Source organism: Cercospora kikuchii, assembly GCF_019650295.1.
Source record: "Cercospora kikuchii DNA, contig_00003, whole genome shotgun sequence".
NCBI classification, from domain to species: domain Eukaryota; kingdom Fungi; phylum Ascomycota; class Dothideomycetes; order Mycosphaerellales; family Mycosphaerellaceae; genus Cercospora; species Cercospora kikuchii.
This window is the reverse complement of record NW_025408584.1, coordinates 3,143,813-3,167,888: the sequence shown is the minus strand read 5'-3', so window position 1 is coordinate 3,167,888 and position 24,076 is coordinate 3,143,813. Positions and strand designations below refer to the sequence as shown.

Below are 24,076 nucleotides of genomic sequence, written 5' to 3'. Positions count from 1 at the left end.
TCAAGCACACGCATGCCGTCGACATGTCGCATGATCGCACGAAGGAACGTCTCGTGTCCACTTCGTTGTAGTCTGGATGCGAGCTCGGCCGTGCCAGAAAATTTGACAGCTGGATCCTTGACTTGGCGAGCTAGCCTGCGCTTGTCAATCGCTCACGCCCTATTGTACTCTGTTCGGTGTGAGTCGAAACGCCATGGTCTACAATGGCGGAGGCCAGCTTTTTGTAGGTTTCGACAGAAGTAAGGATCGCGCCCTTTAACACTCATTCGATTCCACTTTCCGCCCTGTGCACGCCTTGTGCAAGATTCGCATTGAGGGCGCCCAGCCAGATCCCGGCCCGGTGTGAAGTTGAGCTGAAAGCAGGATGACCACCATAGCTGAAGAGGATGAGGGACAACTGGCGCCCGTCGACTTCAGGCAATTGTTATCCGACGTGACATTTGGAGGGACCAGCGATGCTCTGACTGCCACAGGGCCGTTGGCGGCAGACCAATGCCCACTTCATCCCGACGTTGACGAGTAAGACGAGCGCTGTGGTCGGAGGGGCATGCGCTGACTTCAATTGCACAGATGTCTGTGTCGAGGCTTTGTAGGCAACTGGGCACAAGCCGAAGAGACTGGAGAGCAGTCCGCTACATTAGACACCGTCGACGAGCCAGATTACTCACAATTCCAGAACTGGATACCGCGCTTTGTTTGGCCAGACAAGCCGTGTGACTACTGCAGATCGAAACGGCTGAATTGCTATATTCAGCGCGGTGAGGCACACTGCACTCCATGCGCTACATTGTTCCGAGAATGCAGTCTCTCGAAATCGCAGACGTTGGAAGCCACAAATTACGCCTCCAAGGACCTGGGCAATTTCCTCGATACCCTACATGTCGTGCACGAAGATAATGCTCGTGAATTCGGAACATACACAGGCATCAAACCACTCAGATCCAAGGGCACAGCAGGAGCTAGTTCTACGGCCCCTGCCAAAGACGACGCACCTGGTAGCTCCAAGCGCAATGGCATTAGGTTCCCACGTCAGGCCGTGAAGGTACTGCGAGATTGGCTGGACGCGCACGCAGACAATCCATATCCGAGCGAAGAGGAAAAGGCACACCTGGAAAGACAGACCGAATTGAAGCCCAGCCAAATCGCGAATTGGCTAGCCAATGCTCGCAGGCGACGTAAGGTCACAGAGAAATCCAAGCCAAAGCTGTGCATGTCTCCAAGCCTACGGCCAACTTCGAGTGCAATTCCTATTCCTGGTGCCGCAGAGAAGCCTTGGGATGAGCTCAATCCTTTCGAAAGATGGCAGCATTCGCCACCAGAAAATGTAAGTGCAACTTCGAATCGCGAACTCCATCTCTCTGGTATTCTTATGGCACCGGAGCTTTATTGGTCGCGAACAGCACGGCATGGACATGAGGGGACTTAGTAGACATTTGCTAATGCTACGCGCGCTGTAGGAACCTGCCGATCTTGACGATATTGCCAACGCACTTGCCCGAACCGAGCCCCCGGCTGACGATGTTTCTACATCTCCATCAACGCTTGCTCGCTCAAGGCGCCAGAAAGGATCAAGCGTAGGATCTGGTTGGTCGAAGTCGAGGGCACCTTCCACGACTTCGCAGGAAACAGGGCAGACATCTTCACTGTCGGCTTCGAGCGCGCGATACTCCAACGGCTCGTCACATTCGACGCACGGATCCTTTAGCTCTTTCAGCTCCAGTCTAGCAGGCAAGAAAGACCGGCGACGACGCCGAAGACCAGTAGTACAAGCTTCCAGCCGGAAGGTGGTAGACGACAAAAGGCGTATTTTCCAATGCACGTTCTGCACTGACACCTTCAAATCGAAATACGACTGGACACGACACGAAAAGTCCCTACATCTCTCGCTTGAGAAATGGATTTGCGCACCGCTGGGACCCGTTATCACGGATCAGGAATCTGGAAACAAGAAATGTGTATACTGCGACCTACACAACCCGTCGAAAGACCACCTGGAATCTCACAATCACAGACAATGCGAGGATAAAGGTCTCGATGCGCGTACTTTCTACCGAAAAGACCACCTGCGACAGCACCTGCGGTTAATGCATGGTTGTGAGATGAGTCCAAATATGGAAAGCTGGAAGTCAATTGCGGTGAACATCAACAGTCGCTGCGGCTTTTGCGCTCAACGTTTCACCGTTTGGCAGGAGCGTGTCGATCATTTGACGGCACATTTCAAAGCTGGGGCACGAATGTCCGAATGGAAAGGTTGCAGAGGTCTCGACCCAGCAGTGGCGGCCCAAGTCACGAATGCCATGCCACCGTATTTGATCGGCATTGAGTCAGTCAGCCCAAACCCATTTTCTGCTACAAATCGAGCGAGTTGGAGAGAGCTGCCAGGTGGCAACGCCGAGGCAGCGTCAGAGTTTACAATGCTCGGAGCACTCGGAGAAGACTCTGGCAGGCACTCTGATGTTATCGACGCACACTGCGATGGCTATGGCGCGACGAAAGCTACCTGCTGGGAAATTCTCACTGTAAGACTTGGCAAGTATGCGAAACAGATGGCAGATCAGGGCGTGCAAATGACCGACGAAATGCTCCAAAAGCAAGCGCGAGTGGTACTCTATGACAGCGACGATACATGGAACCAGACGGCTGCAGATAATCCAGAGTGGCTGGATTTGTTCAAGAAGGCGCATGGCCTCAACTTCATTCCCAATGCAATCGGTGGACAGGGTTCTCAGGTGCCAGAGGACCTGGTGAGTTGCAATGTCGATGCAGGCTCGATCGAGCGCGCATTTGCTAAGTGGGGACAGGAAACCTACGGCGACTTGGGTCTCCGAATTCCATTTGCGGTTCAATTGCAAGCCTATAACCAGGCACAGACTGGACAGCAGATGAATGATGCTGCGAGCAGGCCCGGGCCCTACCAGGTTGCTCTTGCACAGCAAAAGGCAATCACGACCGAAGTTCAGTCCATCTTGCTGAAGGAAGGTGTCCTCCATTCTGGCGGCCAGAAATGCGACCATACGCAGTGCGTCAACAATGTCATCGACATCGGGCACATTGCGGCCAGCGACTTGACAGCTTCATCCACAAGGACATGGTGCAGTAATGACCTGCCTGCAGAGGTGCAGCAGCGGATCAATGAGCTGCAGAAAGGTCCAAGCGATGAGTTGAGCAGACGAAGCAGCCATATCGCTCGTGGGCTCAATAGTCTGTTCGCATTGGACAGTCGCATGGACGATCAAGCTGCTGCATCGGCACGGTTTGCTGCTTTGGAGAAGCTATCTTCTATGCATGCTCACCAGTCTTGCGAGGATACAGGCTCAAGACCAAATGCGCTAGGGTTGAATGCATTCGCGAAGAATGACTGCGCAAAAGCCGTCAGTGGCGGGAGAATCGCTCAGGGATCCGCTCACGAGCTGGGTTTGGAGGCAACCTCTCGCAATGAGTGCGCTGCTGCTCGAGCACAAGGGTTGCAATCCCTGACTAGAGAGGAATCGGGCGTTCACCATTGTGCTTGGAAAGACAGTGACCTTGCCCTCATGGCCGCCCGCGCGAGGAGTCATGGGCTGGAGGCACTCGCGACCATGGAGGCTCCGCAGTGTGACACGCCTTCGGCAGTCAGAAAGCCTTACCTCCAGCGACATCGCTACGAACTGCCCAAGGACAAAGCCAACATGTTCGCAACTACCACTGGGGCGTGGGAAGACAGCGGCATGATGCCCCAAGCTGTTGACACGTCGCTGCCGGACATCAATGAGAACACCACCACCGGTGCCATGATGGAGTTCTTGGGTGGTAATGTTGGTGCATCTCTGTCGTTTGCCAATGATGCTCTTACATCGCAGATACCTTCCCAGAATCTTACCCCTGAGGAAGAAGTAGATTTGGCAATGCTCAACAATGGCGACATCACACCAGAAGAGATGGACGAGATCCTGAACACGACTGCTGCTCAAGGTATGGAGGACATCACGGATGTGGACATGTCGTGGCTGACTCCGGATGTCGTGAATACCACGAACAATGCAACTCCGGTGTCTCAGGATATGATAATGGACGATTTTAACTTCGACGACATGATATTTGATATGCCGATAGATGAGGGCTTTGATGGGCCTCTTTAATGCGTGGCATAGATATAATAGGCGCTGGGCGGAAGACAGCATACGGCATTGTACGTACATATCGTGAATTGCGTTCGAGCGTACTTTCGGGCATAGATCTAGTCCCTTAGCGAATTGATAGATGAGACTCAAAAGATTACCGTAGACGCTGTGTCGAGTCATCTCTTACCACTTCGAAGCTCGTGCTCGACGCCCCGCCCCACTTTCGGAACAGCCTAAAAGATCTGCGCTGCGTCCGTCTGGCGACATGCAACCATCTTACATCGCCATTAATGGCACGCGCGACAGGACACAGTGAGTATCCTGGTAGCCGCTAATACTTCGTCACATACATCGGTACCAATGTCTGCTTCGGTCTGAAGTCCATTCGCGGTCTGCCACGTCGCCAATCGCAGCCGCAAAGGCACGTCAATGATGGCGAAGGCGTCTGAAGGCAACCATGGCGAGCAGACGCTTGGTATTATCGCTGACTGCGAGGCTCCCGATCTTGAAATATGTGCAGCTACCGTATTGAATGCGTCTGACCTGGAGCCGACAGCATGTTCACATTTTCACCATTGGATCATGATCGAAAGGAGATCAGATTGCTAACCATAGCGCCCGGAGCCTGGGACAACCTGGATGACATACTCAATTGTGAAATTCTTCACATTGCACGGATGAAAACAGTCCATACTCACGATCAGAATGACGGTAGCGTTGACGACGATGAGGCAATGCAGGAGCGACAAGGCGAAAAACCTCGCAACACCAGGATGTCATGCGGCAACGAAGAAGTAGATGTTGACGATGATCTAGAGACTGGAAGTTACGAAACCATATCCTACGCATGGGGCGATCCAGCACAGCGCGCCACGATCCTGCTCAACGGCGTAAACTTCGACATTGCTAAGAGCTCAGAACAAGCGCTACGCCGGGTGCGGTTGCTCCACAGACCAAGGACGGTGTGGATAGACGCTGTGTGTATCAATCAGACCGATATTGCTGAAAGATCGCAGCAAGTCGCCATCATGGCCGACATTTACCGGAGTGGACGGAGAAACATAGTGTATCTGGGAGAAGCGACATCGTCCACGGGAACAGCTATCAACAGCATCAATCATCTGATGGACACAGCCATAGCAGATGCCATCAACGACGGACAGTCATTAGTGGATAAAGTGTTCAGCTCGGACGGCTCTTTCCGATACGATCCTGCAGGTCTGCAACTTGCTTCCAATGAAGATGCGCTTGCAGAATTTTATTCGCGGCCGTGGTTCAGGTCTGTGAAAACTCACATTAATCGGACCAATGCTAACATGCCACAGTCGACTTTGGGTACTCCAAGAAGCCGCCCTTGCGCAACAGAGTATCTGCTTTTGTGGACGTTACGAGATCGCTTTGTCATCTGTCCTTATGACAGCCGTATGGCTAATACACAAGCTCGTACGTATGCCTGGTACCCATCTGGTCACTGCGAGTAACAAATTCGGTCACATGAGAGATCCTCACTCTCTTTTCGGATCAGGTTACTTCAAAGCTGACCTGTTAAAACTGCTCGCCGACAATTCTCGCGATTCCTTGTGTACTGATCCAAGAGACAAGGTCTACGCTATCGTTGGCTTGATGGACTGGCCCGAGCATGGACTGCCTGACGAGCTGAGACCGGACTACTCTCGAAGTGTTACCGATGTCCTAAGTCTGGCGGGATCCTGGGCTATCAATTCGAACTTACACCATGTCACGGATAGATTGTTACGACACGTCTTGCATCGATCGAATGAGGACCTCCATCTCGATGGCCTTCCTTCCTGGATCCCACGATGGCATAGATCAGGGGACCAGGATATCGACGGTCATGCTTTTCGAAGACTGACAGCTTATAAACTCACGCACAACAACTCGCAAGTTGTCACCCCAAAAATGTGCTCAGGCTTGAAGTATCAATGGGTTGTCGAAGGTATATGTATTGGACCTCTTGTGAATATAGTCTTAGGGATCCCCACAAAGTTTAGCCTGTCATACTTCGCGGAGCACTACGTAGGGCCACTTCGTGGCCTTGTACATGGGTGCTATGACCACAAAACGATCGATGTCGTGGAAGCCCAGGTTCTAACAGCATCGAGGTGGGCTGACAGAGGACCACTGGATATTCACCATATCCAAGTACTGCATCAATGGATCGAGAAGAATATGCGTTCGAAGTCCCCTTTCTCCACCTGGCCCGAAGAAGATTTTGCTTGCGAGCAGGCTGTCCTCATCGCTTGTCAGAGCCGGACAGTGGCAAAAACAGCTACTGGTAACCCTGCACTGGTTCCGCGCATCTCGCTCCCGGGAGATGTTGTGGTCTGGATTAATCGCTCGGATTATCCGACCGTGCTGAGACCTTGCGGAGAGAATTATGAAGTCATCGGTCAAGCCTACGTACACGGTATTATGGCTGGAGAGGCCATTGAAGCATGGAGACTGAGTGAGAGCACGCTTGGGACCTTTACACTCGTGTGAAACCACACACGCGAACTTCAACTCGAGCTCTGAACGGCACTGTGAGCGATTTGGCGACCGCAATGGTTCTTGGTACAGCTCACGGCTCCGTGAATGTAACGATCTGACTTGCCGTCCCACGGCGAGTATGCGAAATGTTACCATTGTGCAAGCCCCAGCAACTTGAAAGCAGCACTTTCCCAAGCTAGAATACCTCATGTATGAGACTCAGTCCGATCCCATATACGGTTTATCGAGCGATCTAGGATCTCGTCATTCGAGTAAAGCCATTCGAGTAAAGTCAGCAGCACTAGTTACAGGCAGTAATACTCGACGAGTAATGAAGTCGGTGTGAGGCTGATGTCGCACAAGACGCGCCAAGCATCTGCACCGCCTCTCTGTTTGAGCGTGGCTTTGACGCTGGCCACTCACGTTTGTGCTAAACATAAGACCAGTCCTCGACCTCACCTGCGTCCCTAAATCACAAGTACTACTGGACCAGCTGAAGCGCGGAGAAAGAAATTCCAGCAAGTTCCGCACATGATATTGTGCAGATAGCTCTTGACCGCTTCATGTCCCTGCCTGCCGAGTGCTTCGAATTCCGCGGTCTCGACACAGCGAACGAGCACAATGGCGACGAATGGCAAGACGAAAGGCGACACAAGCGCTGAAAACATCGAGAGCGGTTCGTAGTCATTCAAGTCGGGCGTCGCCGAGGTTGCAACGAAGACTGACGACTTTCAGAAACGATCACTTACTCAAGCGGCAACAGCAGCGGCACTCCTGACCTACGCTTCTTACACTACAACGATGTCTATCATGTCGAACCTGGCTCTCGAGAGCCTGTGGGAGGCATCGCGCGCTTCCAGACGCTATGTCAGTCGTACAGAAGTTCCAACTCGAAATTCCACGGTCAACCAGAACTCATTACATTCTTCTCGGGAGACGCATTCAATCCGTCACTTGAGTCCTCGGTGACAAAAGGGAAACACATGTTGGACCCGCTGAACAATCTGAACACCGACGTCGCTTGCTTAGGCAATCACGACCTGGACTTTGGCGTGAAGCAGTTCGAATATTTGGCGAAGTACTGCAATTTCCCGTGGCTTTGTGCCAATGTGCTCGATCCTGCAACAGGAGAAGATGTACCACTGGGGAACTGTAAGCGCAGCATCATACTCGAGTCCAGTAATGGGATTAAGATCGGAGTGATCGGTGTCGTGGAGAGGGAATGGCTCGACACGATCAACACCCTGCCTCCAAACCTCAAGTATTTGAGTGCCAGTGCCACGGTGGCTGAATTAGCACCTAATCTGAGAGAGGAGGGAGCAGAGATGGTTGTTGTCGTGTCGCATCAGCGCCAGCCCAACGATGACAAGCTCGCCACCAAATTACAGCCTGGAGTGGCGGACATCATATTGGGAGGCCACGATCACTACTACGCACACTCCATCATCAATGGTACACACGTACTTCGCTCAGGCACTGATTTCAAGCAGCTTTCATACATTGAAGCGCGAAGAAATGGCAAGAAATGGGACTTTGATATTATCCGCCGAGACGTGGTCTCGTCGATACCAGAAGAACCCTCAGCTGTGGCCACAGTCGAGAAAATCACAGCGAAGCTTCGCCCAAAACTTGAGAAGCCCATTGGATACACATCTGCTCCTCTCGATGCTCGCTTCACTACGGTACGAACAAAAGAGTCCAATCTTGGCAACTTCGTCTGCGATCTGATGAGATTCCACTATGGCACCGACTGCTGCATCATGGCTTCAGGCACGATTCGTGGCGATCAAATCTACCCGCCTGGAGTCCTGAGAGTCAAGGACATGATGAATTGCTTCCCCTTCGAAGATCCTTGCGTCGTGGTAGCACTTCAAGGCAAGCATATCGTCGCCGCATTGGAAAACGCCGTGGGCAAATACCCGGCCCTTGAAGGTCGATTTCCACAGGTGAGCAATATCGAATTCACCTTCGACCCTTCCAAGCCAGAAGGCTCTCGATGCACCGAAATCAAGATCGGCGAGGAGCCCGTCGACCAAGAGAAAGAATATACGCTCGCCACGAGAGACTACATGGTTCGCGGCAAAGACGGCTTCACCAGTTTGATGCTCGAAGAGGACGGCGGACCAGCCCGCAGTATCGTGAGTGATGAAAATGGAGGGCTCATCAGCATGATCATTCGACAGTACTTCATGAGTTTGAAAGTCTTGGGGAAATGGAAGCGGTTTGGAGGCATGATCGGACACTTCGAACAGATTCAACAAGGACTGCATAAAGTGCATCCAGTGCTTGACGCCTCACCAGTGGGAGCTCCAAAGCTCAGAGACGAGAAGATCGCACATTCAGTAGATGTAACGACAGAAGGTTCACAGGCGACAGGTGTGAGTGGCGACACGCGCGAGTCACTGATCGGCCGAGCACAGCAGCAGCATCGAAGACAGGTGTCGGACCTACCTGCTCGTTCTGCAAAATCGCGAAAGTTGGATCAGGTGGGGTCGGATCAGTCTGAGGTCTTGTCGGACAGTAGCGATGACGAACAGGACGACGAGGAGCTGTCTCACGATCCCACACGCGAGCGAGAGCTTCACATCATGCGAAAAGTCATGAAGAAGTGGTGGAGGCTTGCCGGTATACCTGGGAACCCAAGGATGGTGGAGCGAAAAGGCGATGAGTTCGCTGTCGCGTGGACAAAGGGCATCGCTCCAAGACTGGAGGGGAGGATCAAGATTATTGGAGTGGATCCTTAGCAGCGTCGCAGCGCCTGAAGGGCCCGAGATTTGGATTTTCGAATGCGGTAGCAGGCAAGATGTGGCTATGTTCTCAGCATCGTACTTCTACTCCCTTGCGACTGACAGTCAAAAATTTCACCCCCTTGTACGGCTTCATGCCTTGTACAATACCACGACTCTTCTTCATGTCCAAGACCAGACTTTCCACCTTCAGACCAGACGCCAGCCAGCCCCTCACGTTGAAGCTCAATGTCGCAGTAGTAGGCATGAGCTCTCTATTCCTGTCCGTACCTTTGCCCGCATGGGTCCCATTTGTCTTTGACCCAGCTTTCTCTTGGGCCTGGGAACCCGCAGGCTCTTCATCATAGTCGTAAGTCGTTGCTGTCATGCCGTTCACAATGCCTGTGCTGCTGTCATCGTTTTCTTCATTGAGAGGTCCCTGCACCGTGCATCGAAGAACAGCCCCACCCGGACCGAAGTCCTTTGTTGGTATTCTCCATTCGACACTACCGTCTGCTGGGTTCCAATGCGCTTCACCTTTGCTGGGGCGCATATCACTCAGATTGCGCACTGACGGAGGAAGCGGAACGTGTATCGTCACATCCTCTAGTGCTGGTGCATTGGACTGGCCGGAAGGCCCAGCGGCACGGAATACTGCACCCGGTCTCCCAGCACCCAAGTTCGATTGAAGAGATGCAGCAGCTGGCGAAAAGCTGCTCGAATTCTGCTTAGCGCGAACTTCAAAATCAGCGCCATAGGGGCCAAGGCCAGTAGTGATTTCGACAGTGGCAGGTAGGCTCAAGCTATTCGACGCTGATTTTGATGTACTGAAGTTGACCTCTTGGCCCAGAAGGTCGGTTTCGTAGCCACAGAGCGCAAATCTTCCGTCCGGCGGCACGAAAGACATGACGCCTTCAGACTTCCACTTAGCAAGTCTCACGCAAGGATGGAACACTATGCGCTCCATGACATTTCGCAGCTGGTCGCCTCGCGTGCCCATTCCTGCTCCTTTGCCTCCCGTCGACAAGCTGAGTAGAAGATCGGGGACACCGCTGAGCTTGGAGTTGAACACAATGCTCCCGTTTGCGAAAGCGGAGAGCGGCCGTCCAGAGGGCGCAAGCGTGACCTGCAAGCTCTCTATGATGTCCACGTACATTTCGTTATTCGAATGCACGACGTTTCTCCGTCGCCAAGGCACTGCGGAGCCCTGATTTGTTTGTGCAGGCGAGAGGGACGGCCTCGAAAGCGCTCCTGAGCCTATAGCCTGTAGGTTGGGACTTGAACCAGGCAGACCTACGCCACCGAGTAAGTTCTTCAATACTCCTGGCCCGGTTTCTACCACATCTCTGAGGGCACTGGCCTCGCCCTGGCATATCACCCCAGAGTCGGCCATTTCGGCCACAATTTGTGCCACGATATCATAGTTCGCTGATAACTTCGTAGCGATCAGGGGGCTACCCAAGAATTCCTCAAAGGCATCGGCGACTCGGTGCAGGAATTCCAGTACTAGTAAGGGTTCTATATCGCTCGACGCGGGTGAGAGAAAGAGTAGATTGTCCTGGATCACGGAGAACAGAGCCGTGGGTGGATTTGTCGAGGTCAAGTATATGACGCTAGGTCGCGATTCATGTTGCAGGTATAGAGGTAGGAGCACTGATGGTGGAGGAGGCTTGCCAGTGTAGACGTGACTGAAGAGCAGCGAGCTGTGACGTGGTGTCAGTGGCAGCACGCGGTGGTGAAGCACGGGGCAGCTACTTACGTACTTGTGCTCGTCGTAGATGTACAGCGCTTCAACGGCGCTCATGATGACTGCTGGGCTATCGCATGTCACCAATGTCTGTCGGTATGGGCAACAAAGTGGATGGGCATGGAGGGGTGGAGTCAAGTTGCGGGTGAAGCACGACCTGAGTGCGGACTTGGGACCGCGCCAAAGCTTCATCAGCGCTGGAGCCGCTCTCTCCGTGACATCAACCTGGAGTACTGTAGAGGCGGACTACGCGAGGACTGGATACGAAGCAGCACGTGGCAACTAGTTCTCACATGCTGCGCGCCGATCGCGAGAAGACACAGGCGACACGATGATGCCCGAGCCGTCGCCTGTTGCAGGCACGAAGCGCCCTCACTCAGACTCCACCACGGCGCCGTCGGGACTGAGCAAGAAGAGAAGGGTACACCATGCGCTCCACCATGTCCAGCGAATACCGAAGGCCATCGAGCCGGCACCGCAGAACCCCCTCTATGCGCAAGGCCAGTTATTGAAAAGCATCAGTGCGGCGTTGGTGATGGCAGGTTTCGACTCAGTTCTGCCAACGGCATTGGAATTCTTTCGATCACATGTAGAGGAATACATGCTTCACTTTCTTTCATACGCCCGAACCTCTATGCACAACAACCGCAGAACGACACCTACCGCGCTCGACTTTGCGCAAGCCCTCGCCAACATGCCGAACGCGCATACCGCACGCCTCTTGGTACCCCAGCTAGCACTCGACGTTCCCGAGGACATCTCGTACCCTTCGATACCAGAGCCAGAACCTGATCCACCAGACGCGCCCGACTTCTCCAAGCTGCTAGAGCCGCTTATTGAGCAACAGCCTCCTGCTTGGGCGCCTCGTCATTTCCCTCCGCTGCCGCCGAAGCATTCGTGGAAGGAGACTGCAGTCTATCCGGAGCGCGAGAGGGATGCGCGCAAGTTGCGCGAGAAGGCGACGGAGGAAGGTGTGCTGGCAGAGCAGGCGCTGAGGAAACTGGCAGCTTCGGCAAAGGCAAGTGCGCTGAATGCTGAGAAGCACCGGCACAACGCTTTGCGAGGCGAGGGCAAATTGAGAGAGCCTGCAAGAAACAGTGCGAGAGGTCCAGCGAGAGCTCACGAGGACACATTTGCGGAAATGATGAAGGAAATTGGGGCCAGCGATGAATCTATGGACTTGGCTGAGGATGAGGCGCAGACAAGGACGGGCATGGACTTGGGCATGCCTGAAGGGGTGGTCGTAAATCACGATATGCGCCATTGGCGTAGGTCTGGGCAAAGAAGAGGCATGCATGCGTAGGTGCAGCATGTCTTGTCCCGTCCGACGCGCGCGTCACGACTTAGACAGAACAAAGCCATCAAAGCTTCAGCCCGTAAGCGTCAGCAAGGCCGTCAAGGTGGTGTGCGGGTTGAGCCACAGATGTACTCACGACCGATGGCTGATATGCTCCGAAAGCTTACTGAGTCTCCGCGAGGCCGTCTATGGAAGCAAGAATACGATCCAGTTCCAGGCATGCAATCGTTGCGGCAGCCAAGGCCTGACATCGAGCGACTCAGCCCTGCCAAAGATGACTCGGTGATATCGGAAGAACAGAGGGGGTGATGACAGATCGCGTCTCTCAAATTATTTAGCGTTGGCGCTGGTGGAGTATCATTGTTTTAATGTTCTACGATAGACACACGAGTCTTCTCGCTGTATAAAAGCTGTGGTAGGACAGACCATGGAGTTTGAGAGTAATTCGGGCAAATTGCAGATATGGATTCCTGGTGCATCACTTTGCACGTGTGCTATCTTTCGCCTTCTCTAACGTGCCATCATATCTGTTCTCCCAAGCGGTTGTCTCAACAGTGAGGCCGTTGGCGCACCTGCCACAAAAGTAGAATGTCAGTCACGGAAGGTGCAAACTCACTTGTCACTTTTGCGCCACTACTCACTGACGGAACAACCTCAGCACCGGCCTACACACGACCCGCTGCTTCCCCTTCTCGCCTTCTGGTTCGCAATTATACTGAAGAAGTTCCTTGAGCTCGCAGTCTCTCTTCAGATCTTGGATCGGAGGTTTGCGCGCTTTGCCCGAAGGCAGAGTGTTCAAACGCGATTCGAGTTCTGAGGCGTGAAAGGCTTCCACGACTGGGGGCATATCTTCTACTTCTTCAGAGGTGTGCGATAGGTGGGTCGAGCGCTACCGGAGTTCGTGACTTGGCATTCTTTTCGATGAACGGAGATGATAAGAGTCTGTCGAGATGAGTGTGGAGGACTTGGGGAAGAAGTTGTTGGCGGAGATTGAAGAGGTTGGTTTGGATGAGGTATGCTAAAGTTCGCCCAGGTTTGAAACATACAACGTTGATGACATATACAGATTCTGAAAGATCTACGTTTGCAACAAGATGATCGCTCGTGCTATTTTGGCTTGCCGCAGCTCGATGCTCTGATTCAGTGCAAGCTGGACATGAAGGCTACAGTTCGAAACATAGCGACGCCTCCTCCTATCGTCGAGCTCATGTCCTATCTTACTTGCAGCGGCAAGACACAATTACTGTATCACCTCACGGCACTAGCGGTCCTACCGAAGACTCTGGGAGGGCGACAAGCTGCAGTACTGTATTTCGATCTGGACAAGCACTTCTCCGTAACTCGACTCGGTCAACAGATCAAACGACGGTTGCTTGCGCAGTCGCTCGCTCCAAATCAGAAGCTCTCCAACGACAATGTGAACGAGATAGTGTCGGAATGTCTTCGACACGTCCAGATATACCATTCCTACTCCCTCTCCAAGACCGTCAGCACGCTCAACAACCTGCAATCTTACCTATTCGACTCCTCAAAACACCACTCCTTCGATCGCTCCATAGCTTTCATCGCAATCGACTCTGCCTCTGCACTCTACTGGCAGACTCGCTTCGAAACAGAAGAAGCCGCACTTCTGAGCTCGACTTCGAAGAAGTCCTATACAGAACCTCCACGTCAGCCCATAGGCTACACACATCTCGCTGCCGCACTTCAGTCCGCCTCTCGCACTTTCTCAGCGCCAATCATCTATACAGTCCGGGACTACAATCCACCGGCGAAAACTTCCTCTCATAACTCCAACCATCACCAGTACCAACTCACAAACTCGGCTTTCGGTTCAAGTCTTCTTGACGACGCATATGCACTTCGACCTTCTCTACCCGCGCCTTTCAACTCTCTGAATTTTGCGACGCTGCGGCTGATCATGAGGCGCGGGGTTGTTAGGAAACTGCCGATCGAGGTTACAGTGGAAGATGCTTTGCAGGAGGAGTCCAACAGGGAAAAGGTCACGGACCAGGGAAAGTTCGAGTGCTTCGTGAATGAATGGGGAGTGGACGACAAGGTGATGGACAAGTTGCGGGCGAAGGGCGCTTTGTTTGAGGTATTCATTACTGGCGAGGGTATCAAAGTCGGCGATGGGCCAGAATGAGCTATCAATCAGATGGACAGTGAATGGTGTCCGATATTCGCAAGCCCATTGGAATCTGTACCGTGAGCTCCGCGGCGTTTCTGGGGCAGAGTCAGAGCTGCACGTGTGTCAATACGTTCGGCGCGAGCACGGAACCATGGCCAAATATGTCTTTGCAAACGCTCCATTCCCTGCTTTGATTTGGTGATATATGTACAGCGTCCCGTGTCTATCGCTCAGCCGGTGATACTTGTCGCGTGGTGTTTCGCACTCGCAATGTCCTTTTCCCGCCTCAAATCCACTCTGCGCTGGCGCATCATCTATTGCTGGCTGAAAGCATTGGCTCGCTGGTCCTCCAACTTGGCGTAGAAAACATCTCGCTTGCGGACGGATGGGACGTGAAAGCCTTTACTGGATATTAGTGCTGATCCGGAGGTGTGGCGGCGGACTTTGGATCGAAGTTCGTGGTGTTCGCGGAGGGGAGGAGAGCGCGCTCTCGCGGTTTGGCGTTCACATACCGTACCACCAGAAGTATCCAAAGGAGGTTCCGAGGCCTGTCAAACACCTGTCAGCTACCAGCACACTCCTGATATAGCCTCCTCGCCATCTCTGAAATCCCAATGGCGCTCGAGGGGTGCGCTGTAGTCATACCGAAGGCAACGGAGAGATCGAGGACGAGGCCCCGGCGGAGCATCTGCGCAATGTCAGTGAGGCCCTACGACTTCGCAGAGGTGTGAGCGTACGCCAGTGATTGGCTTCACCATCTTTGCGAATGTGTGAAGTGGAGATTGGGTGTGTCTGGGTGTGTTCTTGCTGAGCTGCAAGCTCGATGTCGTCGTGATGGAAGGGCAGACGAGAGGTGCCAAGACTGGCGGGAATAACCGGAGACAGACTTTCCTCTCCTCTCCTCCTGTTCTCTTGAAGATTTCCAACATGACTTTAATGAATACATCTAAGCTATCCCACCACATCTGCGACATACACCATATGCGAAATAGGCATATATCACATAGAATTGGTCAACAGTCTGCGAAATGATCAGCACAGCAGTTCAGTCTTGCCAGCCGTTATCAGTTCACCTCGCTGCGCTTATATTTGAGCTCGACACGATCATCATACCAGTAATGGACCATGTGGGAACTGATAAGGGGTGTCTGTGGATGCACTTACTCAGAGCTTCACTTGTGTTGCCGCATAGATCCCAAAATTCATGTTAGAACTGATATTGCACTAAGGCTTCATCGTTTATGTTGTCGATCAACTCACTGCACAGAGGTCGTTAAGGCACTCACTCACTTAAGAAATTGCTGTACGTATCCCAGCGCATAGTACTGTGAGGGGCCCTGGTCTACTATCATTGAGGCCCAATACCAGTTACAAAAAGATGAACTGAAGCCAGTCACATGGGGAAAGGCCTCAACAACATCGAACACAAAAAGACCTACAGCAACTTCCACGTTTGCTTCTTTCAAGCTTTCAAACAATCACAACTTCAATCTTAGCGATCTTGGGTTACAACCTTCTGCCGACACATCTCCGTCACCCAGCGCCCCTGCCAGCAGTGCCACGATCACACGAGGTAACCGACCGCCAGCACCATTTCTATTGCGCATCCGTTGTGTGCCCTGGAAATCGAGTAAGTCATACAGCGCAGCGTGCTCCCGAGTCAGACCAGACACTAGCGATCATAGCCTGACGACGTCGACAGATCCATAACAAAGGCTCTGCGGACCCGAAATTTGTTCCGGATCTTGAAAATGGCTCTCTCGTCAATGAGCTTCCTGGTCGCTGCGCTATTGGTTGCACTTGTGAGCTCCACGACCACTACCACCACCAGTTCCGCCCCGGCACCCTTCTCCACATCAAGCAGCCTCACCACTATCTCAATGGTGGGCTCCACGATCACTACGACCACCAGGTCCGCCCCCGCACCCTTCTCCACCTCAAGCAGCCTCGCCACTATCTCAATGGTCGCCACACTCACGAGCAGCTCCAACAGCTACAATGCACCAGATTCATCAGCTACATCAAAGTCTCCATTTTCATCCGTGCTCCAATCATCTTCGAGTCCAAGTGCGCTCGGACCATCAGCAAATCCCAGCTCCCCGCCAGATGCTCTCAACGGCACGGGTCAAGGTTGCGGTTACACTTCACCGAGTATTGGCGCTTCAGCCGAGACTCTGCAATCAGCGGCGATCGATTTCTGCGGTAAAAATTTCCCGGGTGACCATGACTATGCCTTCAAAGCTCATCGGGACGGTGGATACGACGTGCGTGTGCTCTTGACAGACGGCACGACTCGGAGTGCCATGTTCAGGATGAGACTGTTCTGGGAACATGTTACATCAGTGAACTGGATCTCTTTGAACCAGGCTGGGTGCTATGGCTTCTTTATGGCTGCTATCAAGCCATGCCCAGACGAGACGGGGTCTCTAGTCTTCTATGGCCACCTGAACACTACTATCGACGAGGTTCCAGCACTCTTCGCAGTTACTGTGGAACCTTATGACTTTGACCTTCGTTCGACCAATTGATCAGATCATTAGATGATCCACATGAGACGATAGCGGTACAGGCTGATGAGCCTTTGCGGCACAATCGGCGCTTCACAAAAAGCACTATCACCCCGGCTGAGGGTGCATACGATTCCAATAATTCTGTTTGTTCGGATCGAGAGATAGGTTATGCTCAGTCGAAATTCCGGGGAAGATTGTTGCGCTGTGGTGGAGCTGCATGGAGGCGAGCGTGGGGCACGATGGCGCGAAGAATGACACAAAAGTCATTTCCGACTTGTGCTGGCCACAAGAAGTAGTGAGTTTTATTATGACCTGATGAACAAATGCTGTCACTATTTGATGCTCTTTTTATTCTATACATGCTTCTACAGCTGACTAGCGCCTTCGCAAAAGTGAACCACTTGGGATGTGTGACTTCGGGAGAACGGCTGGAAAGTCGCCCAGGAGTCTCCCAGCAGACCGTACAGCGTAGTTCTCGAGAAGAGCTGAGAAGATGCGTCATCCCAAAAACCTCAACATCATCTCCTCAAACTCCTCAGCCATATGCATAGGCGGCAAATGTCCCGCCCCGTCCATGCACACATACTCCGCCCCCGGTATCTTCTCAATCAACTCTTTCAAACCCTCAGGACTAGCAGCCCCATCCTCACTGCCCGCCACGATCAGAGTCTTCGCCTCCACCTTCCCCGCATCCTCTTCGTAATCATAGTCTCGAATTGTATCCGCCAGAACCTTATAACCTTCAAACGAACAAGTCTTCACCAACGGCAAAGCTCTTGCTCTCACATCTACATCTCTAGGTCGATTGCCTGGAAACCACCTTTCCACAGTCTGGTGACATAGAACATTCGAACCATCTTCGACATCTTTCTCAAACTGCACGATACGTTCAGACCAGAGATTGTGAGCTTTCTCTGGAGCAGAGATGCCCGGTGCAGCAATCGATATGATGTCCTCAACGTTCTTGGGGTAAAGCATGGCATATCGAAGAGCTAGAACACCGCCTATACTGCAGCCGACTACGGCTTTGACTTTGGGCTGGCCGGTGACAGTCGCAACGAGCTCGTGCATGTGCCTCGCAATGTCATCCATATGGAAAGAAGCATTCTTGTCATCAGGAGGCGGAGTCCTGTTGTGTCCGAGATGGTCGAAGCGAATAGTCGTATAGCCGGCTCGATTCAATGCTTTGACTGTGGAGTCCCACATGTGGAGGTTGGACATGAGGGCGTGACATAGTAGGATAGGTGGATCTGCGTGATACTGACTGCCAGAAGGATTTTCTTGAAGAGTATAGTAGTCGACGCCATCGATGTTGATGGTTCGCTCGGTCATTCTGACCTTCGGTGAGCGTGTCTTCCGAAAGCGATAGATATTCAGGGCAGTAGCTCCTAAATTTCAGTACAGGTATGAGCGAGACAAGCATTCTCAAAGGGAGCAGTCATTGCGTGAAGCTCTACTCTTTGCAAGTCTATCAATGAATGTTCTACTTGTCAAGTAGACGTTGGCTGCGGGGTTCAGTCGAACGTCATTGCAACAGCTCGCTCGCTCAAAACGCTAACAATCCGCTGTACAAAGCATATCATCATATTCGTCATAAAATTCATGCAGCCGCTCTCTCCATGCAATTAAAAAATCGTGCCGATGTCGTCTTCGTATCGAGTTTGAGAGCGTGGCCCGAGTCAAAAGAGCACTGCCGCATCGGATGCCGTCGCCATGGAACGCCTGAAAACGCATATGCAATGCTGAGGTGAATCACGAAAGCCGGGGTGTGTCTTGCCATCGCCAGGTGTTCAACAGATCTCCCTCGCATGTACTTGTGCTCACTCCCTCTTGTTTGCTCTTAAACCGAGAACTTGCATGCCCTCCCCGATCCCGTCGTACACACCAGCACTCACGCCTTGTACCATATACATACTGACATCTTTGAGCTGTTCTCCGACCTTGCCATCGTTCATCGAACAGACTTGTGTCGCGATGATAAGCGTGTGTCGTCTCATTGCCGCGGCTGTGTCGATGCCGTGCGACAGAAGCTTATCACTGATCTTGTGTCTTCGATCAAATTGGTATGCTTCTCGGAGCAAGAACCGCACGTAGGGAAGAATGAATGAAGCGACGAGGAACATGTATAATGTGAACATTGCAACCCAATTTTGGAGCGTCGACCGTCGTGCTACTGGCCGCCTGGGAACATTGTTGTTGTCCCCTTTCAATCGGACTGCAAGCTGGCCATCCGTACTTGTGTCTGCCTTGAATGCTTGTGGTAATGCTTCGCGAAGATTTTGCAGTTCGTCCTCACTCAGCTCCTGCGGCAGACCATGCAGTAAGCAGGCCACACCGGAGATATACTGCTTGCGGGGGAATATCGAGCTCGAGCCAGCTGCAGCGTCCTCAGATTGTGCAAGTATAACTGAGGCAAGGCCGGGATTGGCATATTTCCATTGCACGCCACTGCTGAACCCTCGCGCGGTCTCTTGTGAAGGCTCTTCCATGCCGGTCGGCGTTGTACTTCCAGAAGACGTTGGCCGACTCGGCACCCTTCCAGGCAATCTCGTCTCCTGTACCCACCGCAGCACAGCTGGCTGACTCTGACAGCTTGAGTTCCGGTTATCGTCGGTCGCGTAGGATGGTGGCGGTGTTACACTGCCTTCGGAGTCTTCCTCAAGGTAGCCTGCTAAGTGACTGTGTTGACTCAAAGTCTCATCTTGCACGAATGTTGGTCGAAAATGGCGTAGCTTCGAGAGCCTGCGCTGGATCAATGCTGGCAAGAGCGTGGAGAGTACGAATGTGGATCGGCTGCTTATACGAGGGTATCGATATCCTAAGAAGCCGTCCGGCGACTCTGAAGATTCGGAGCAAGTGGAAGACATTCTGGTCAACTGGAAGCAGCGAAGGGTCAGTAGGGAAGGAGAATGTGACAACTTGTGCGAAGCATAGCAGGAATGGCTGCTTGCTGAAACGTTTGGAAGTGGACAAGGTTCGTGGAGGCCAGCAGTGCAGGAGCAGGCCTGATGCTGGGCGTCTCAACGAGGCATCTTGAAGTCTTTCGGGGCCCCACATGTCGTAGTCTGCCGCCGAGTCGTTCGTGCATGTGAAAGGCGTCCGTCCCACGTTGAGGTCGGCTAGACAAGCAGCAGGGCACTTTGACGTGCATGTGCGCGCTGATAGTGGATCGCTGAACTGAACAGCCTATCAGCGAGCACGAATGAGCAGCATGTTGCGCTCAATTCTGACGATACGAAATATTGCGCAAGCATAGCCCTAGAGCTGCTGATTGTTCTGATAACACACCTCCCGCTGATCGTGCGAGTATTGACCGCCAAAGCATCGATTCGGCCTGTTCCGCTGGCACGAACACCGATTCGCCGTGAAGCAGCAGACGCTAGTTCATGTTTCAGCCTGCCACTCTTGGCTTTGGCGGTGCTGAATGTTGAGTTTCTTCACTTCTTTTAGTCATATGTGGGGAGAACGCACTGTACATCACTTTGGTGCGCCTGTATGCGCGTGCTCATTCATCTAACAACCGCAGCAGTATCTCAGGCAGTGTTTCCACGCCTTGCTTGTTGATGGCCGACACGGGCACAGAGTAAAGACTCTTCCTCCAAGCATTCCGTTTGTCACTTGGATGTGCCTCCTCACCACTTTCTACCCTCCTCAGGTACTCTTGTAACGATTGGAAATTCTCTTGTGTGCCCGGCAGATCTGCTTTGGTCGCAACCACAAGCCAAGGCTTGCTGCTGATCGGCGGGAGCGACAGCGGTGGAAGATGGCGACCTGCCGTAGGATCAAGGAGAGTAGAGCCATCTGCCTGCTCAGTCGGTTCTGGGTTTAAGCCTGGCGATATTGAGCTGCCAAATGGCTCATAGGCAACAGCAGCATCCTCTTCCGCCTTCACACGCTCGGTCTCGGCGTTCAGCTCGCGCTCTCGCAACTTCTCGTACTCGCCGACCTCACGCCAAAGAGCTTTCACTGCTTCGACAGCATCGCCTGCGTTGAGGTCGACAACAAAAGCCAGCACCGCCGCACGCTCTATGTGGCGGAGGAAGCCCAAGCCGAGCCCTTTGTCCAGGTGTGCATCTTCAATCAAACCAGGAATATCAGCGATGGTGAATCGCTCTCGAGGCGCTTTGCGTCGGCCTTTAGTATCCAGAACTGGTCGTCCCACATTGTTGTCGAGCACGAGTGTGCCGATGTTGGGTGCCAATGTTGTGAAAGCCCAATTTCCGACTCTTGTTCTCGACCTGGTTATGGCACGCATCAACGTAGACTTGCCAGCGTTGGGCAGTCCCACGAGACCAATGTCCGCAAGCAGTTTCAGCTCCAGCTGCAGGTTGATCCTTATGCCATCCTGCCCCTTTGTTGCGTACTTGGGCTTGTATACTGTCTTGCTGACGAAGTGTGGATTGCCCAGCCCACCCACTGCTCCTGCCGCTAGCAGCATGGGAGTATCCATCGGCTGGTCGAGATCGAGACGAAGAGGCTTTGGAGGCTGAATAGCGGCAAGCGGACTTCGGCGAGGACGAGGGAGAGGAGGTAGATCGTCAGCCGTGAAGTGCTTCGGCAAACCTCCAGGATATAGCAGCCATTTGTCGGGTTGAACTTCTGGCTTTTCTGGCTCCTGCTCTGCCATTTCTGCTTCTTCGTCCTGCTCCTTCGCTTGCCGGCGTGGCCGCGAGCGTCGCTGGTGTTCTTCTCTCGCCTCCTCTGCTTCAAGCGCCTCCATGGGATCATTTCTTGAGATCTCTCTGACCACAGTACCCACAGGCACTGTTATCAGTATGTCTTCGCCTCTTGCGCCGCCTTTGAGACTGCCCTGGCCATTTTTACCTCGCCCAGCTTTCAGGAGACCTCTTCGAGCGAGCTTATGCAGGCTCGTCTCACCTTGCACAGCTTGAATGTACACGCTTCCGCCGAATCCGCCATCACCTCCATTCGGAGGCCCATTGGCAATGTATTTCTCTCGCAAGAACGATATACAGCCATGACCTCCAGCGCCAGCAGCGACACTCAGAGTGCATGCATCGGTGAATGGCGCAGAGGAGTAATCGAGGGGTACTGGATCTAGATGGTCGTATTGATGGATGTCGACCGTCGTGGCAGACACAGGAGGACCAGCATGAAGCTCGGCGATGGGTTGTGCCGTTGGAGAAGCGGCTGTGCTATATCGATTAAGTCTCTGCCTCGGCAGACGCGCTCTTCGCAGACTTTTGGTGGCTGCCAAGTTCCATGCAGCATCAAGGCAAGGATAGAGGAACAGCAGCCTCGGCGCAGAGGGGATGGAGATGGACATGCGATGATGAAGTTCGTACAGCAGGCAGTAGAATAATTGATGCAACAGCTCCAAACGAATGCGAGGAGATTAAACAACATTCACATGCAGAGTTTAAGACGTCGTTGCTTGGCAAGGAATAGATCTGCGCTGCCCGAAAAGAGCGTTTATGAGTGTGCGAGTCGCAGTACACGACGAGCTGCATAGACTATTCACAGAGATATGTGCTCCCTTGTGCAGAGCTGCTTGTCGGCTCCGGCTATTGCAGCGCGAGTTGTCGGTCGTCACTGGATGGCTCGTTCGCAGACGGCCGTGAAATAAATTTAGAGTTGGACCTGACTCCGGGATGGTCCACTTTCCCCATGCCTCGGCTCATTTTTTCCACGCCTTCCACGCCTGCAGACGCGGTCGTGGGCAAAACAGACTCGCTGCGCGTGGCCCCGCGTCTCCCAGAGGCTCGGTCAAGCCTCTGGCGTCGCGGCCGGACCAGATGATCGCATAGGAGGTAATACAAATTATAAGGGAACCCAACGCCCAGGAATGTCACTCGCAAACGCCAGACCTTTTCTCTCCATTTCTCTTATACCTCTCATACTTTCTTCACAGACACAATCATGGCTGGAAAGCTCCTCACTCCAGCCGTAACAGGCGCTCTCCTCTTCGCGCTGACCTCATCCCCCGATCGCGTCAGAGAACCACTCCTCGCACAACTCAGACAATACCTCTCAATCGAGAATATCGGGCGTCTGATCACTGGCCTGAAATGGCTCGTAGCTCTCGGCGTCATCAGCGATGCAAACAAGTGGCTGTCCGAGCTCGCACAAAACAACTTCCGACTGCGATCTGAGAAGCACAGATACCACTGGCCTCAAGAAGTTGCAGTCATTACCGGAGCGACAGGAGGCTTCGGAAGTCTCATGTCGAAAGACTTCGCATCGCGGGGCGTCAACGTCATGGCGCTGGACATCCGTGACGACCTTCCAGCGGATATGAAGAACAACCCCAAGATCCACTACTTCAAGTGCGATGTGACAAATCGCCAACAAGTCGCCGACGTTGCAAGACAAATCCGCGAGGAGCACGGTGACCCGAGCATTCTGATCAACAATGCTGGTATCTCAAGCGAGGGGCCGATCCTCGACCAGACCGAAGAAGGTCTGCGACGGGTGTTCGATATCAACATCATTTCCCACTACTTTACTGTTCAAGAATTTCTTCCGGCTATGGCCAAGAACAAGAAGGGACATGTTGTTACCATCGCATCCATGGCTGCTTTCGTCACAACTCCAGGTCTTGTTCCCTACAGCAACACCAAGGTGGCCGCTTGGGGCTTCCATGAGGGTCTCCAGCAAGAGACGCGAGTCTTCCTTGATGCGCCAGAAGTCAAGTTTTCTGTCGTCCACCCATCGTTCGCGAACACCCCGATGGTGGCGCCATTCAAGACCGAACTCGAGGCTAGCGGAGCACGTGTCATTACAGCCGAGAGTGTCTCGGATGCTGTGGTGAAGCAAGTCATCAGTGGACGAGGCAAGCAGATCATCTTGGCTGGTAATGTGGGCGCCGCTGTATTCCTAAGGTCTGTGCCACACTGGTTGAGCCTGGGAATCTTCAGTCTCGGAGACAAGAGGACGAGAGTAAGTTTTGATGTTGCTTTGCCCTCCTCGAAGTGAACCCAATGCTGACATCTGCCAGGCATCGTACAAGAAACTTATCACCAAATCATCGACGCATAAGGCTCGTTAGACGGATTTTGAAGAGTTGGATGCTGTAATAGATACCCATTAGTATGCCGGAAGCAATGTAGACCAC

General features: G+C 53.0%; 11 protein-coding genes across 11 annotated transcripts; 7 read left to right on the top strand and 4 right to left on the bottom strand.

Moving 5' to 3' along the window:
- Nucleotides 1-364: 364 nt before the first annotated feature.
- On the top strand, nucleotides 365-4,118 carry CKM354_000561800 (uncharacterized protein; the record flags this gene model as incomplete). Its single annotated transcript, XM_044800895.1, has 4 exons — nucleotides 365-519; nucleotides 571-1,324; nucleotides 1,458-2,744; nucleotides 2,802-4,118. 4 exons carry the CDS (start codon nucleotides 365-367, stop codon nucleotides 4,116-4,118), a joined length of 3,513 nt encoding a protein of 1,170 aa, XP_044656830.1.
- Nucleotides 4,119-4,657: 539 nt separating this feature from the next.
- CKM354_000561700 (uncharacterized protein) lies at nucleotides 4,658-6,602 on the top strand (the record flags this gene model as incomplete). Its single annotated transcript, XM_044800894.1, has 2 exons — nucleotides 4,658-5,379; nucleotides 5,426-6,602. The coding sequence occupies 2 exons, from the start codon at nucleotides 4,658-4,660 to the stop codon at nucleotides 6,600-6,602; spliced, it is 1,899 nt and encodes a 632-aa protein (XP_044656829.1).
- Nucleotides 6,603-7,211: 609 nt separating this feature from the next.
- Nucleotides 7,212-9,334, top strand: CKM354_000561600 (uncharacterized protein; the record flags this gene model as incomplete). The annotated part of the gene is made up of 2 exons (XM_044800893.1): nucleotides 7,212-7,266; nucleotides 7,326-9,334. The coding sequence occupies 2 exons, from the start codon at nucleotides 7,212-7,214 to the stop codon at nucleotides 9,332-9,334; spliced, it is 2,064 nt and encodes a 687-aa protein (XP_044656828.1).
- A 73-nt stretch (nucleotides 9,335-9,407) lies between these two features.
- On the bottom strand, nucleotides 9,408-11,120 carry CKM354_000561500 (uncharacterized protein; the record flags this gene model as incomplete). The annotated part of the gene is made up of 2 exons (XM_044800892.1): nucleotides 9,408-11,019; nucleotides 11,080-11,120. The coding sequence occupies 2 exons, from the start codon at nucleotides 11,118-11,120 to the stop codon at nucleotides 9,408-9,410; spliced, it is 1,653 nt and encodes a 550-aa protein (XP_044656827.1).
- Nucleotides 11,121-11,394: 274 nt separating this feature from the next.
- CKM354_000561400 (uncharacterized protein) lies at nucleotides 11,395-12,366 on the top strand (the record flags this gene model as incomplete). The annotated part of the gene is made up of 1 exon (XM_044800891.1): nucleotides 11,395-12,366. The coding sequence occupies one exon, from the start codon at nucleotides 11,395-11,397 to the stop codon at nucleotides 12,364-12,366; it is 972 nt and encodes a 323-aa protein (XP_044656826.1).
- Nucleotides 12,367-13,310: 944 nt separating this feature from the next.
- CKM354_000561300 (uncharacterized protein) lies at nucleotides 13,311-14,506 on the top strand (the record flags this gene model as incomplete). Its single annotated transcript, XM_044800890.1, has 2 exons — nucleotides 13,311-13,373; nucleotides 13,427-14,506. 2 exons carry the CDS (start codon nucleotides 13,311-13,313, stop codon nucleotides 14,504-14,506), a joined length of 1,143 nt encoding a protein of 380 aa, XP_044656825.1.
- Nucleotides 14,507-16,242: 1,736 nt separating this feature from the next.
- Nucleotides 16,243-17,019, top strand: CKM354_000561200 (uncharacterized protein; the record flags this gene model as incomplete). Its single annotated transcript, XM_044800889.1, has 1 exon — nucleotides 16,243-17,019. One exon carries the CDS (start codon nucleotides 16,243-16,245, stop codon nucleotides 17,017-17,019), a length of 777 nt encoding a protein of 258 aa, XP_044656824.1.
- A 480-nt stretch (nucleotides 17,020-17,499) lies between these two features.
- CKM354_000561100 (uncharacterized protein) lies at nucleotides 17,500-18,333 on the bottom strand (the record flags this gene model as incomplete). Its single annotated transcript, XM_044800888.1, has 1 exon — nucleotides 17,500-18,333. One exon carries the CDS (start codon nucleotides 18,331-18,333, stop codon nucleotides 17,500-17,502), a length of 834 nt encoding a protein of 277 aa, XP_044656823.1.
- A 488-nt stretch (nucleotides 18,334-18,821) lies between these two features.
- Nucleotides 18,822-19,868, bottom strand: CKM354_000561000 (uncharacterized protein; the record flags this gene model as incomplete). Its single annotated transcript, XM_044800887.1, has 1 exon — nucleotides 18,822-19,868. One exon carries the CDS (start codon nucleotides 19,866-19,868, stop codon nucleotides 18,822-18,824), a length of 1,047 nt encoding a protein of 348 aa, XP_044656822.1.
- Nucleotides 19,869-20,506: 638 nt separating this feature from the next.
- On the bottom strand, nucleotides 20,507-22,288 carry CKM354_000560900 (uncharacterized protein; the record flags this gene model as incomplete). The annotated part of the gene is made up of 1 exon (XM_044800886.1): nucleotides 20,507-22,288. One exon carries the CDS (start codon nucleotides 22,286-22,288, stop codon nucleotides 20,507-20,509), a length of 1,782 nt encoding a protein of 593 aa, XP_044656821.1.
- A 593-nt stretch (nucleotides 22,289-22,881) lies between these two features.
- Nucleotides 22,882-24,010, top strand: CKM354_000560800 (uncharacterized protein; the record flags this gene model as incomplete). Its single annotated transcript, XM_044800885.1, has 2 exons — nucleotides 22,882-23,901; nucleotides 23,960-24,010. 2 exons carry the CDS (start codon nucleotides 22,882-22,884, stop codon nucleotides 24,008-24,010), a joined length of 1,071 nt encoding a protein of 356 aa, XP_044656820.1.
- Between the last annotated feature and the right edge of the window lie 66 nt (nucleotides 24,011-24,076).